Source organism: Malus sylvestris, chromosome 8, assembly GCF_916048215.2.
Source record: "Malus sylvestris chromosome 8, drMalSylv7.2, whole genome shotgun sequence".
NCBI classification, from domain to species: Eukaryota; Viridiplantae; Streptophyta; class Magnoliopsida; order Rosales; family Rosaceae; genus Malus; species Malus sylvestris.
This window is the reverse complement of record NC_062267.1, coordinates 25,223,021-25,238,279: the sequence shown is the minus strand read 5'-3', so window position 1 is coordinate 25,238,279 and position 15,259 is coordinate 25,223,021. Positions and strand designations below refer to the sequence as shown.

The 15,259-nt window shown below is 43.2% G+C and overlaps 1 protein-coding gene and 1 pseudogene across 1 annotated transcript; one reads left to right on the top strand and one right to left on the bottom strand.

Moving 5' to 3' along the window:
- Window positions 1–1,249: 1,249 nt before the first annotated feature.
- Window positions 1,250–2,651, top strand: LOC126632272 (L-type lectin-domain containing receptor kinase S.6-like; annotated as a pseudogene).
- Window positions 2,652–2,775: 124 nt separating this feature from the next.
- LOC126632275 (uncharacterized) lies at window positions 2,776–11,846 on the bottom strand. Its single transcript, XM_050302626.1, has 2 exons — window positions 11,648–11,846; window positions 2,776–3,399 (listed from the first exon to the last, which is right to left on the bottom strand). The coding sequence occupies exons 1-2, from the start codon at window positions 11,757–11,759 to the stop codon at window positions 3,149–3,151; spliced, it is 363 nt and encodes a 120-aa protein (XP_050158583.1). The 5' UTR covers window positions 11,760–11,846; the 3' UTR covers window positions 2,776–3,148.
- Window positions 11,847–15,259: the final 3,413 nt, after the last annotated feature.

Below are 15,259 nucleotides of genomic sequence, written 5' to 3'. Positions count from 1 at the left end.
AGAAGAAGATAATGGTACCTTTTTTAATGGCTAACTCGCTGTGTTTTGGCCGGAAAATGGATCGAAAGTGGCTGTTGAAAAACGAGTCAGCAACTTTCGAGCCGTTTTCCGGCCAAACCACGACAATTTAGTTGTTGAAAAAGGTACCATTATCTTCGTCTTGTCGAGAAGTATGATGTTTGTTTTTAAATCACTTGATTTCGTTGAGTAATGAAGAAGTTACGAACGTTTAAAGTTTACCCAATTTCCGGCGAGTTTTCCAGATTTCTCTCGGACCAGTCAACTTTGAGGCTATTTTCCGACCATATCCGGCAACTATTGGGCTTCCAAATAGATATAATCTTATTCTACACTTTCCTATCTTCATTTTGATATATTATGGGTCAAATTTGGTTGAGAAACGATTGAGTTATGAAGCTTTGAAAATTGCCCAAACTTCCGGCCAAAAGCTTCAACGGAAGGACCAAAATCATGGATGGTGGACAATCTCAGAGACTACTTCTATTGATTTTAAATCTCAGGGACCAAAATTATGGATTATGCAAATCTCAGGGACAATTTTGAATAAAAAGCCATATATTTATTAAGTATATTTAAATTTATTTATTTGTACGTATAACTCTTAAGAAATTGAATGATATGTATATTTAAGCCAATCCATTGGTCACCAATTTTAAAAAAAAAAAAAATATATATATATATATATAATTATTATAGTTTTTAGGGGTATAAAATTGTTAAATTAATATATATAATTATTATAGTATTTTTTAGGGGTATAAAACAACTACGTTCAATTGCAGAAATTTCCTAATGATTGTGTCTTAAACTACTTCTTAACTAAGTCAGATATACCAATCTAATAAAAAAAATCCGTGTTTCAGTCTATCCTATTAATTCCAACTCCAAGTATTTTACCATCCAGATTTGGGTCGCTTGGGATTTGCAATGAGGAAAAGACATTCTACATCCTGCACTACATGTAATTATTCTGCTTGTTTTTGTTTTGTTTTTAGCTTGCCATTGCTCTGCCCAACCTAGTGAGCAGAGTTTCACACATTGGCAATTTTGATTGACGATCGAAGTTGTGGCATCAACCAAAGTTACTGTTCACGGGAAGAATATGGTTGACGAGGGTTTAGGTAGCTCACGCACTTAGCATGTAAACATGCTGTAAAAAGAACGATTTATGCAGGGTTGATTAGGGTTTAGGTAGCTCACGGAAGAATATACAGGGTTGAGTTTAGGTAGCTCACGCGAAGAAAGAGGACTTGTAACAATGATTTTGGTATATAAATAGGTCGTTTGACCTTCGACAATCAAACCACCTTCAGACTCGATCGGAGGGCTTTCTATAATTGGAAACGAGGATGTCGACAACCCAGTTCTTGTACGACATAGCAAACTCTTAACTTGGGACCTAAAATTGGGTTTCCGTCAATCAATCAAATGGGGCAATTTTCCCTCTCAAATCGCTCCGTCTCCCTGTCCCTCTCTCTCATTCAAGCTTTCAAGTATCAAGATTGGCAGAAACATCCGCAAAATCCCAGAGGGTAAGAAAATACTCATCCGCAGAAACCCAGAGGGTAAGAAAATACTGGTACTACTTTATCACTATTTCTGTAATTTTCCCGAGAAAGTTTACGCCTTTCATTTTCCCGAGAAAGTTTCTGCATTTGGGTTTACAGCAATGCATTCATCTCGTCCATTTCTCTTCTGGGTCCTTTTCTTTTTCGTCTCCAACCTCAGTTTCCCTTCGCTTTCTGTCCCGTTCTTGCCTGCGACGAACAATAACCTCACCCTCTTAGGCGACGCTTCAATCACCAACAACTCCATTAGTCTCACTCAAGAACTCACCACATGCCCCTCCTCCCCTTCTGCTTCTTCTGGCGTTGGAAGAGCATTTTACGCCTACCCAATTCGGTTTCTTGACTCGAAAACCAACATAACTGCCTCTTTCTTGTGCCGATTCTCTTTTTCAATCACCCTAAGTTCCCGATTGTGTTCTTCTGGAGATGGCATTGCGTTTGTGATCACCCCCGATGTTGATTCTCTGGGGTCATACAGAGGGGGTATATGGGACTTCCGGAGCCATCCTCGGTGTCGAAAGAATCGTTCTTCGCCGTGGAATTCGATACTAGGTTTGATCCTATGGTTGGTGATAAAAACGGTAACCACATAGGTATTGATTTGAACACAGTTGTGTCTGTTGCCACTGTTGGAGTTGTTTCTAGAGGGATTGATTTGACAAGTGGGAGGGAGATTACTGCTTGGATTGAGTACAGAGATGCTGTCAAGATGATTCGGGTTTGGGTCGCATACTCGTCAACTAGGCCTCCAACGCCTCTTCTTGTTGCTCAGATTGACCTCTCCAACGAGTTCAAGGAGTTCATGCGTGTCGGTTTCTCTGCCGCAAATGGACAGGGTGCTTCAATTCACAGGGTCACCAATTGGAGATTCAAGACTTTCAGGTCTCTTCCACCTGGGATTCCTGCGGATGCCTTTGAAAAAGGGGACTGCTTCATGTGCTCTCCACCAGAGGATTCAAGTACCAAAAGCAGCCCGGAAAATCATTCCCATGAAAGCAAGCAGCCCGGAAAATCATTCCCATGAAAGCAAGCAGCCCGGAAAATCATTCCCATGAAAGCAAAGTGGAGATTTCAAGTACCAAAAGCAGCCCGGAAAATCATTCCCATGAAAGCAAAGTGGAGATGCCTCTTGGGTTGGGAGGTTTAGCTGCATTTGTTGTCTCCATACTCGCATTTGTTTGTGTCATTTGTTTTGTGTTTGTGAAGAAGAGAGATTTCACTGCCATAAGAGCCACTTTGGCAAGGATTAGTAGCTCATAATAGATCAAGTAACCTCACAATTAGTAGGATTTCAGTGCAGTTTGTAACAGAGAAATTAGGTTTGTTGTTTTGGAATCTTGCGTTGTTTGATGTCGTTTGGAAATGAAATGCTCAGTTTGTTTAACAGAACTTTTCCTTGTCTGTTTAATCACGATTGGCATTGTCTCAAGCATTTTGTCTGTTTAATCACGATTTGGTACAGCAGCTAGATAGGATTGGCATGTCCAGTTTCCATGAAGCTGAATAAGACAATTCTTCCTTTCTATAAAAAGTTGAATTCAACTCCCTGATGTTAACGTTTATGGTGTTTTCAGAAAATGAACCTCAACAACAACGATAACAAGAAACAATTTTCCCAGTGGGTGGGGAAGATTAGCACTGACATTAAGCATAGATAAATCACGTTGGTGTTCAGTAACTTGTGGTTCATTCTTGTACCAGGAAGAAACATAGAGGCCAACTCCACGGCGCTCGGATAGTATTTGTTGTACTTCAAGTCCGCCTTTGCCAATTCTTTCCAAGTTTATGATCCAACTGACTTTACAGTGTACTGAAATGAAAAACTAATGCAGTGAGAAATTGAGAAGATTTTTCTTTGTTAGTGTTAGATTTATGTATAATATTTTAGATTTGGTAATGAGGAAGAATTTGGAATTGGATTTTTGGCTTTTGGATTTTCTGGGAAGGGCTGAGAATTGCACACAGAATTTCAGATGAAATTATATTTCTCCTTTCACACAATGATGGTTGATTTGGGACCGGTCAGCAAGATATAATCCTAACCATCCAAATAAGTCATCTTATGAGATGCTTACACATTATATAAGCTATGACACATCCAAATAAGACAACTATGAAACTGAGAGTTCACGTAGACTATGATCCAATGGTCCATACTACAAGTTTAATATCAAATACCAAATCAATCTTCTTAATGCCCAAGTAATCTGCAAAAGAGTTTATACACCAACACTCGTATCCCCTCGCCCTTCAATAAATATAACCATCTTAATATATATAGTGTGGATGCAAATTTCTTCCTCCTCGATCTTGGACGATTTTGCACCTACAAAACAATTAACACCTTAGGTTAAGGCCAAGAGCCTCACGCGCCCACGATGAATGGGGGGGGGGCTTTGGCCGAAGAACCTCCGATGCCAAAGTTAGAATTTAGAGAGAAAGAGTGTTTAGAGATTTTTGGGATTTTTGCCAAAGTGTTGGAATTAGCTTTTTGGTGAGAATGGGAGTATATTTATAGGGATAGGAGGTGGCTAGGGTTTTTAGGTTTAATTAGCCAATTTATTTGGCTATTAAACATAAAATGAATGTTTTGGTGGTTTTTTGTATAATTGGCTAATAAAAAGGAAGAAATGGTGGGAAAAGGTAGAAAAAAGGTAATGGATTAGGTTTTGAATGGGATAGCCGGCCCTCTTGTGTTTTTAGGTTTGAGTGGATGTTTCAAATTGACAATTAAGGGATTGATTAGGTAATTAATCCCTTAATTAGTCAATTATTATGATTTTATGAAATATGAAAGGAATAAGTATATTATTTAGCTAATTGATTAGCTAAATAATGAAATGGGAAATATATGAATAAATTAGGTTTTAAGTTGATACCTATTTTGGGCACTTTTGACTTGGTTGAAAAAATGATTCTCTACTGCTCGCGTGTAGGAAACCCGGTATGCCTCGAGGGTATTTTTGTCCTCTTTTGTCCAAAAGTCCACGTGTCGCCTATTGAATATTTTTGGCTCCACAAATGCCCCCACACCTGTTGGGCTGCTCGCAAAAAAGGGCAGCAGGTGTAGAGATCTTCTTGCTTTAGGAAACTTAAGACTGCTTCCTATTTTGATGTTGATTCTCTCTTTAATAGGAAATTAGATCCTTCTAGGAAAGGGAAATAAATTTCTCTCAAAGCCTATTTAAGTCCACCTTAAGTGGGTTATTAAATCAACTTTGGAGAGCGATTTATTCTACCCTACAAGAGAGAGATAGCTTAGAGGATATTTGTTCCCCCTCCTCTAGTAATCTTCTACATCTTGCCCGTGCAAAGGACCGTCTTTCGTTGCTTTCTTCGTCTTCTTCGTGCCGCACCGATGTAAGAAAAATTTAATTTTTCTTGCCTTATTCTTGGATAGTGCTATTGCGGGGCAGCCGTCGGGGTGGTGCGGCACATCGGCTGGCAAGGGCCAGGAGTTGGCTCGGCATGGGCCGAGGAGATGTTGTGGCAGGGACCACTGCTTGGGCAGCTTGGCTTGGCTTGGCTTGAGCCAAAAGGCAGCTTGTGCAACTAGGGTCGCGGATTGTGGCGCGGGGGCGCAGTGCTAGGCGAGCCGCATGGCTCATGTCCTTTGGGCTCTTGGACCTGACTCGGGCCAGGCTGGTGATTGAGAGAAATAAGGAGATTGCGGGTCTCATGGGCTGCTGGAATGTTGGGCATGCAGGCCTCCTGCCTGCTGGAATGCTGGGTTGAGCTCCCCTGCTGAGTACCATGAATGTCGTTGGCTGCTTAGTCCTCTTTGCTGAAAGAAATGTGGGCTGCTCCAGAAAGAGGAGGTAAAGAGGATCAAGGCGGATGCATTGGCTCGTCTGATCGCTGTCATGGAGCTTACTATGAATGAAGATGGAAAGAAGAGATCTTCCCCGCCTGCTCATGAGATGCCAGTTAAGAAAAAACTGAAGACTTATTCTGCTGCTCATGAGGGTCCGTTTGCTACCGAGAGGTATGTGATTGACATGATTTTCCAATGGGAAGAAATGTAAGGCTGCTAGATCTGAGCATGTGGCGTCTTCCATGTTGAGAATGGCTAGTACAATTGTGGATAAGATTACTCAGCGTAAAAGTTTTATCATGCCCCCAGTGCCGAAGTCTGTACCAGGACGTTCTTTGGGAGCCAAGTCATGTTCACCTTTGTAGAGACTTGCTATTATGAAGAGTGGTAAGGTGGACTCTGCTGCTAAAGTGGCGCCAAAGCCTGCTCCCTTTGCTGCTGAGATTGATTCGCCTCAGATTCAAGATCTTAAGCTTGCAATTTCTGAGCTTCGTTTCGCTACTTATGCTAAGAAGAGAGTGGATGAGCTTCTCTATTTCTCTGGAAGACTTGCTTGCTTTTACTTTTAAGGCTTCCATTGGTGAAGTAGTTGGAGAAGTTAGTGCCCAGACTGGGGCAGCCGGGGGTGAAGCGCCGGATGATGCCGCTGCTAAGAGCGTTACGGCTGTTGAAGGTGTGGCGACCGAGTAGTCGTGGAATGTCCAAGCTACTGTAGTGTAGTATTTTAGGTAGCCTTTAGGATTTTCCTTGTTTTTCCTTGTAGCTTTTGTTTTGCTTGAACTCCTTCGGCCTTTGCTAGTTGTTTATAAACATGTTTTCCTTCGTTTTTCTTCATCTTCACTTCTTTTGTTCATGCCCTAACCTTTAGACTTGATAGACCAATGGCAGGCATGCTACTTTTTTATAAGCAGACAAACTCGCGTAGCCTATGCAGCCGTAGATGTTGGTGTAGAACTTTGCAAAGTTGTTAGCCATAGGGTTGGCAGCCGGATGCCTTACTTACAGAAGCAGACAAGTCCGCGTAACCACTAGGCTGTTAACCTTGACTTTCTTCAATTCCGTAGGTTGCGTAGCAAGTATCACAACATTTTAGGACTTGGTGTAGGTTGTTCCGCGCTTGGCAGAGGTGAAGCTTATCGACTACGTAGCATGTCGGCAGTGGATAAAACTTCGTATATGCGCGCTAGCTTGTTTAACCTTTCACAAGAATGTGCGGTTGTATAAGTCTAGTGCGGCTTCACTGCTCGAAGGGCAAGCCGTAGGCAGTCTTCCGGAATCCGTAGGCTACCTTAGTGCACTCGGTAGCAGCTTTAGGATTCCAGGGCAGCAGTCCATCGGTTGTACTGCGTAATGTGCCCTCTCCGTCTCTAGGGCTCGGTTCCCCACGGATTAGGCCAAGAGACCCAAAATCCTTCAGTTAGCTAAGCCTTGAAAAAGACCATTGCGGCTACTTCTAGGAATCCCGGCGCAAGCCATCGTGGATCTAGTTAGACTAGGGCAGCCAGGCTCATCCACGTCTGGATATTCGGAGTGTAAAGTTTATCCTCCCGTCTTGGAGAGTTGACCCATATGGGTGTCGGAGAATTGGTTTACCCTCTCGCACTGGAGAGCATGGTTGGTCCCTCAGGGGGTGCAATTCCTGCGATGAGTCCCTAAGAAGGGCGCAGTCTTCTTTTGAAGTGCATGAGTGATTAGTTGTTGTAAGCATACAGCCAAGCCAAGTTGTGATTACTTCTAAATTCCTCATTGAAAAACCAGTGAAACGAACGAGAACTTTAGCTGTAAGGTAGGAACTACATAACAACTGGATAGTCTTCAGCTTGTGAGGTGGTGCCCGTCGAGCTTATTGAGTCTTCGAGTTTTGATGTAGCGGGAGGTCACACATGGTACTTCTTCAGATTGTAGGCCATCCATTTCTTTTCAATCTTTTTGCCGCTTCATGGTGGTGAGGGTGTAATTACTCTTGCCCCCTACTCTGCTGATCTTGTACGGACCTTCCCAGATGGGATCCATCTTTTTGGAGCCTTCTCTGCCGGCAGTGATGAAGGCTTTTCTGCGTCGTCGACATGCAAATGTCAGAAGTCTCCATCGGGTGGAGTAGGCGCAGCTAGAGTGTGCTCGGCTACTTTTGAGGCATCGTTGGGCCGCTCTGTTGCGTCACCTAGGCTCGGCGTGAAGACGCAGTACGGAGCTGTGGAGATGGGGCCATGTCATACGCAACAGGAGATGCTCAACTGCCGGTATTGGGCCACTCTAGAGTTGAATCATTGAGCAAAGGTTGGCTAGGGCCGTGTGATGTGCAGCAAGAAATGGTACTCAACTGCCGGTACATGTTGCTCATATGTAGAATCTTTTAGGGTGACGAGGACAAAACTTGCTTTCGAGTGTGTCCTTCCAGTGTTGCGTTCGTCAGAAAACTTTACATCTGCCAGGGTCTACGCCTTTATCATCGCGCGTCTGGATTGGGCAGAATAGTACGTCATTAGGATGATTGCATGCGTTTGAAAGTAAAACTTGTGCTTCTGGGTTGCAACAACTATCGCCAAAGTTAGCTTTTGAATTTTTAATAACATCGAGGAGAGCTTTTGAACTGTAGAATACAGGTAATTGTGGAATACAAGTAGTCGGGCCTCCATCTCTTCTCGCATGATGGTAGAGCTTATTGCTACTTTAGATACCGTCAAACATGTGAATAAGTCCTCCGCTGCTTCTAGGGAGGTGATGTCGGGTACTTCTTCAAGTCCTTGAATGTGCATTGGCGAGCCTCATCCCAAAGTGCATACTTCTCTGCCAAAGCAAAAGAGTCTGCCTGAGTTAGATCTTTTTTCATGATCAATTTTCCGAATAGCGAGTGGTCTGCTGGAAGTCCTTTTTGGAAGGCTGCTCTAGCTATCGAGTCGTTGCATTCGACTATTTTTGCCTTCTCTACTTTGAACCTCCTCACATAGTCGCGAAGTGACTCCTTTGGGTTCTTCTTGACGTTGAACAAATGATCAGATTTCTTTTTGATCGAGCGATAGGATGAATATTCTTTGGTGAAAACCAAAGAAAGTTCGTAGAAATTCCGGATGGATTGTGGCGGCAGGGTGTAGAACCAATCTTGCGCCTCGCCTTGTAGAGTGGTGGCGAATATCTTGCACATAAGCTCATCGTTGTTTCGATAAAGGATCGTTGCGCTTCGGTAGCGCTTTAAGTGTCTCTCCGGGTCTTCATCCCCTTTGAAAGATGTGAAATGTGGCATGCTGAACTCTCGTGGAAGCTCTGCCTGCTCGATCTCGTCCGTGAAGGGTGACCTGCTTATGTTGGTCATGTTCCGTCGTAGTGCCTCGTCGGTGACCTCGTTGCGTTGGAAATCATGCAATCGCTTGGTCAAGAGTCTCTCTACTTCTTCCTGAATTTGCCTTTGTTGGGGGTAGCGGAGCTCTCGGCTGCCCCCAACCATGACTTGCTGGTCTAGGCTGCTCTTCCATGTGTTTGGCTCGTCTACGCCGCAGATGCAGTGCATGTGGTGCGTTCCTAGCAGGCGAGCGAGTTCTTCGCAGGCTGCTGGTTGAACTTGAGCTGGATTGAGTGAATGCTTCTCTCCGTCCGTCGTGCTGCCTACTCGGATGTGAGGTGGATGATGCTCTTTGTGGGCTTAGCCGCGAATGAACACTTTGTCCGGAAGGTTGCTCATGTTGACTATCGGAGTATGACCCCAACCGTGAATGTATGCTCATCCGTGGGCCTAGTCAAGAGTACACGCTCCTCCGCGCGCTAAGACGGGAGTATACGTTATCTCGGGGGCCCAATCGGGAATGTACACTGCCTGAACGTTCGGCTCGTGGCTGGTCGAATGGCTGCTTGCCGGGACGCTGCTGGAAAGGTTCGTCTGCCCTTGTCCTACTTCGGGATACCTCGTCAGGGGCACGTTGGATCCCGATGCGTTGCAAAAGTTGATTCACCAAAGTTGTCTGTTGTGCAAGGGCGCTCGTCAACTCTATGACTTGTCGAGACAAGTGTTGTTCGCCATTTGGATTGGAAGAGCTTGGAAGGAATGCGCCTCCTTGGGCAGTGGAAATGTGGTAGACTCCGGGCACGAGATTTGAATTGGGAAATGTCAAATCCACGAAAAAATATGGTGAGAATGCCCCCAGCTCGATGGTAGGTCCGGATGGTTGAGATAGTCTTGGGTCGACTTGAGCTGCTTGGAAAGCCACTGGAGCATGATGGGCCGTGAGAGTGGGCTGCTCGTCGGGAGCAGGCTGGGTCACGAGAGCAGGCTGCTCGGCAGGAGCAGATTGGGCCGTGAGAGTGGGCTGCTCGACGGAAGCAGGTTGGACCACGGGAGTGAGCTGCTCGTCGGGAGCAGGCTGGGTCACGAGAGCAGGCTGCTTGGCAGGAGCAGGCTGGGCCATAAGAGTGGGCTGCTCGACTGAAGCAGGCTGGACCACGGGAGTGGGCTGCTCGTAGGGAGCAAGCTAGGTCACGAGAGTAGGCTGTTTAGCAGGAGCAGGCTGGGCCACGGGAGTGGGCTACTTGACGAAAGCAGGCTGGGCCACGGGAGTGGGCTGCTCGTCGGGAGCAGGCTGGGTCACGAGAGCAGGCTGCTCGACAGGAGCAGGTTAGGCCGTGAGAGTGGGTTGCTTGACGGGAGCAGGCTGGATCACGGGAGCAGGCTGCTCAATGCGCGGTGCATGTGAATGCGAGGCTTGGGCTTGGGTCCACGTAAACTTGGATGGCACGGCTTGGATCGTGGTCTTGGTACCGTGAGCCTTGGATGGCACGGCTCGAGCCGTGGTGAAGGCTCCATGGACCTCGCCACGAGTGGCTAACGAAGTAGCCACCGCGGTGGTTCCCATGGTGGCCGTGGTGAAGGGACCATGGACCTCGCTGCGGGTGGCTACCGAGGTAGCCACCACGGTGGTTCCCATGGTAGAAGCTTGTGGTGATGATGCCGCTCCCCTTATTGTCGCATTTTGCCTCATGGATCTCCGGGCCGTGGTGAAGGCTCCATGGACCTCGCCACGAGTGGCTACCGAAGTAGCCACCGCGGTGGTTCCCATGGTGGCCGTGGTGAAGGCACCATGGACCTCGCCGCGAGTGGCTACCGAGGTAGCCACCACGGTGGTTCCCATGGTGGAAACTCATGGTGGTGATGCCGCTCCCATTATTGTCGTATTTTGCCTCACGGATCTCCGCAATCTCATTTCTTGTATATTAGAATTTTCACTTATGGAATTTTCTAAATTTCTAGCCATTATATTTTGCTTATACGTTTTATCAAAGAACCTTTGCAAGTAAAAAATTCTAATAATAAGAACGTATGAAAAATATTCAAATGGACTAGAAAATAAAGAAAAAAACCTTTTTGTGCGAGAGTCTTCTACGAGTATGGATTTCAACTCTCAATGAAAGCACCAATTTGTGGATGCAAATTTCTTCCTCCTCGATCTTGGACGATTTTGCACCTACAAAACAATTAACACCTTAGGTTAAGGCCAAGAGCCTCACGCGCCCACGATGAATGGGGGGGGCTTTGGCCGAAGAACCTCCCATGCCAAAGTTAGAATTTAGAGAGAAAGAGTGTTTAGAGAATTTTGGGATTTTTGCCAAAGTATTGGAATTAGCTTTTTGGTGAGAATGGGAGTATATTTATAGGGATAGGAGGTGGCTAGGGTTTTTAGGTTTAATTAGCCAATTTATTTGGCTATTAAACATAAAATGAATGTTTTGGTGGTTTTTTGTATAATTGGCTAATAAAAAGGAAGAAATGGTGGGAAAAGGTAGAAAAAAGGTAATGGATTAGGTTTTGAATGGGATAGCCGGCCCTCTTGTGTTTTTAGGTTTGAGTGGATGTTTCAAATTGACAATTAAGGGATTGATTAGGTAATTAATCCCTTAATTAGTCAATTATTATGATTTTATGAAATATGAAAGGAATAAGTATATTATTTAGCTAATTGATTAGCTAAATAATGAAATGGGAAATATATGAATAAATTAGGTTTTAAGTTGATACCTATTTTGGGCACTTTTAAATTGGTTGAAAAAATGATTCTCTACTGCTCGCGTGTAGGAAACCCGGTATGCCTCGAGGGTATTTTTGTCCTCTTTTGTCCAAAAGTCCACGTGTCGCCTATTGAATATTTTTGGCTCCACATATAGCTTGTGAGATTGAGTCCATTGACTAAGATGGCGAAGCATAAAAAATAAATATTTTGAAAGACATTGAAGTTGATGGGATAAATCGATGGCGACTTACCTGCATTTATTATAAGATGGTGACTAGTAATAATGCCTTTTGTAGAATTGTTCTGTGTCGTTGAAACTAGCACTTCTAGGTCTACTTGGAGCTGCCTCATCACGATATTCATGTGTTCATTCAGGATTTTTAGTGTTTGGCTGAGTTATTCCAAATCTTGCTTGTACACCAAACGAGCCCAACACTTCTTCGGCCTTGTTCAAGTCTGCTTTTACTTCTCCCACATCAAAGTAACTTTCGAATAAAATACCCGAAGGTGTTCTGACACAAGAGACCTTATTTCACAATGCCAATGCAAAAGGAAATCCCCTATAAGTTGAATACGGAAATGATGATCATGAGGAAGGGCAATTGGATTGGCCAAGTTTGCATAGGATCTTGAAAAACAAGACAAAAAGGCAATCCCCAGCCAGTTGGTTCATGATGGTGGAGGAAGCTCCACATTTACTGAATGTCCCACACTTTTGATTATTGAACCACTCGGGAATTTCACTTCCAGGGATTACAAATCCCATCTTAAAGTGAGTAGTCCTACAGCAGAAGAAAGATCAATTATTTTGAGAGAGAGAGAGAGATTACCGAGTGGAAAATCTTAGAATCCTTGAGAGTTTTGTGTTAATCCAGCCTTCATCTGGAACCAATGCAATTCAATTCTTGCAAGTGAACCCAAAATCATACAAAATGGTGAATCTGCGGCTCAACTTGGATGGATCTGACAAACTTGGTAAGGAAGTACAATCCTCCACATATACATACAATTCGCTATGTCATGGAAGAGGTGGCAATTTTTGAAGGCTTTTGCACCTCCGCAGATAAAGAGAACAAAGCTTAGAAAGGCGTCTAATGCTTTCAGGTACACTGACGAAATTATTTCCACTAAGATCCAAACTTTCCAAAAAGGACAAGCAACCAATATCTTCGGGGATATCCCCCTCATAGAGTTCAGTCTCTTATCACTATGTGTGTCAAAGAGCATAAATGATTTATAGAGACAACCGCAAACGCCAACAAGGAAGAGGATCAGGATTACTCTTTACAATTTCTAGACGTTGAAGATTTTTCATACCCATAAGCGGCTCTCTCACTGCTCAAGTGTCTCTTAAGTGATCCATGTCTCCTGGGAGTTCGTCAATTTTTGAGCATCCTTTCACAATGAGGCTTCTAAGAGACTTCAAATTACAAATAGCCTTTGGAAGGTTCAAGAGACTTTTGCAATTCCATAGACTCAAATCTTTACGGCCAACCAGATGTCCAATTGACGAAGGTATTTTCTCGATCGCAATCCCACCTAAGTCAATCCTGCACACATTCTTCATCTGCTCCCCAAATTCTAGAATCTTTTTTACATTTGAGCAGCAAGCAAGATCTAAAGATTCAAGAGAATCCATTTCAACCTCATTTGGGAGGCTTTTAATGCTTTCATAGGCAAAAAGGTCCAAAACTTTTGGTCCTTTTAAGGACTACAACACACAACTGTATCTCAACTAAATTCTTGCAATACCGAAGAACCAACACCACAAGATTTGGAAGACTTGGGTACTCTTGAATTTCGATATATTTCAAGTTGGGCAAGTCCTGGACAACACCGATAAGGTTCAAATCATATAAATAAATAAATGGTTACTTTGTAAATTAAATAGCACTTACTCAAGGGTGGATAATACTTAGGTAAGGGAAGCCTAACAAAAAAAAAATGTCATGTGTTCTATATTTTTAAAGCTCTAAGAAAAGTTTTTAAAAAGTTTTTCACTTTCCCACCTTTAAACATTTTAAAATCCTAACTTTCATATTTAAAAGATTTTTTTCACCCGCTTTCATGCCAAAAATTGGAATTTTTTTAATGTTTTAGTACTTACGTTAGTCTTTCTGTGAGGAACTTATAGTTAACTAATGACGTGGCTCATTGGTTGTGCATCTACTTGGCACAGTGACACTATGAGTGCACGTGGACAATTAAAAATTAAAAAAAAATTGGCAATCAACACCACAAGAAAATTTTCAGTGTGACCGGTACACGGGGGTGGTACACCACGTGTTAGTATATAAATGGTGAAATATGTGTTAAAAATGTAATAACATAAAAAATAAATTTTCCCACAATTTATATAAAAACACGTAGTGTATCCCGTGTTCCGGTCACAACCAAATTCTTCTTCCTGTTGACTGTGCATCCACTTGGCACAGTGGCACTGTGAGTGCACGTGGACAATTAAAATTTTAAAAAAGTTCGGCAATCAGCACCACCGCTGCTGCTCCACTCCTGAAATTCTTCTTCCGGCTCCAAGAACTTAGCGTCTCCCTTGATTTCAAAATTCTGTGTTAATCCCGAAAACGACGTCATTGCGGTAAAACGCCAAGGAGCTGAGCAGTAGGTGAGAGAAGGTTCAGGTGAAGTTTCACTCAATTCTCCGCCGAATTGGACATTGAAGCCGGCCTCCAGGTCCCTCCCTCTCTCTCACTCACGCACACGCAATTTCACTGAATTTGATCTCTGTTTGATTTCTGAGGAAAATCCGAAAAATTGGAGAAGCTAGTAGCTGATCCTGACGAAATTCCTGAGAATTTTACGGGGAAGTTAGGGTTTTTTCTCCCTTTAGTGTGTTGAGTGAATTGGATTATTGTTTGGTCTACCGAAAGCAAAAATTGCTTCGAAATCCTCTCTTTCTCATCCGCCCTCCCCCACCAGGCCGTCCAAGATGTCGCCGAAATCCTCTCCGATTCCAGCTATGTTAAGATAAGGCGCAGATTCTTCCATCTCCTTTTCGACTTGCTTTGCCAACTCCCGAGCAGGTGCAAGCATCAAAACTCTTGGAAGATAACCAGTCCGCCTACAAAAACAGAAATTCATCACATGATTTTAAGGATAATGCTCGAAAGGGTTCCAACAAAAACTAAATTACAATCAATTCATGGTATATTAGCACTGAATTTCAAAGAAATAGATAAGAGAAGCAAACCAGAGAGAGAAATGAAGCACAATGGATTTGGCATCACGAATATTCCAATGCTCTTATGAGGGTCCCTTTATGGGGAAAATTTTTAGTGCGTCGAAAACAAGGTTTGATACATTAAGTATAACAATACAATTCGTTGGAAATTTGAAGAAAAAAAATCACTTAATTGTATTATGACAGTTTGTGTGCTAGACCGTATTTTTAATAGTTTCGAACTTTCTCCTTCCCTAATAATAGTCAATTTTTATTTAAAAAAATAGAAAATAGAAAATATTGTTGTTTAAGAATGTAATTGTGTAATTTGGAAACCAACCATCATCCCACTATCCTCTTCTTTTATTATTTTCTATTTTCTGTTGTGCTCTTCTTTATGCCGTGTTGCTCTCTTTGCTCATCTTTTTATTTGTTTATTTTTTTTTCTTTTCTTTCCACACCTCTTTGTCTGCCAGTTTGTCTTTTTTTTATTTGTTTCTTTTTCTGTTTTTCTTCTCACCCAGTCCGTACCCTTTCCCATTGCTGCGTCACTTATTCTTTTTTTTTTTTTCTGCTTCCTTTCCGCACTGCCTCAATGCTCTCTCCACTCTGTCAGAATTCTTCCATGCTGTTTTTCCATTTTGTTTCCTGCCATCCTCTCTGTTATTCTTTGTCCGTGTCTTCA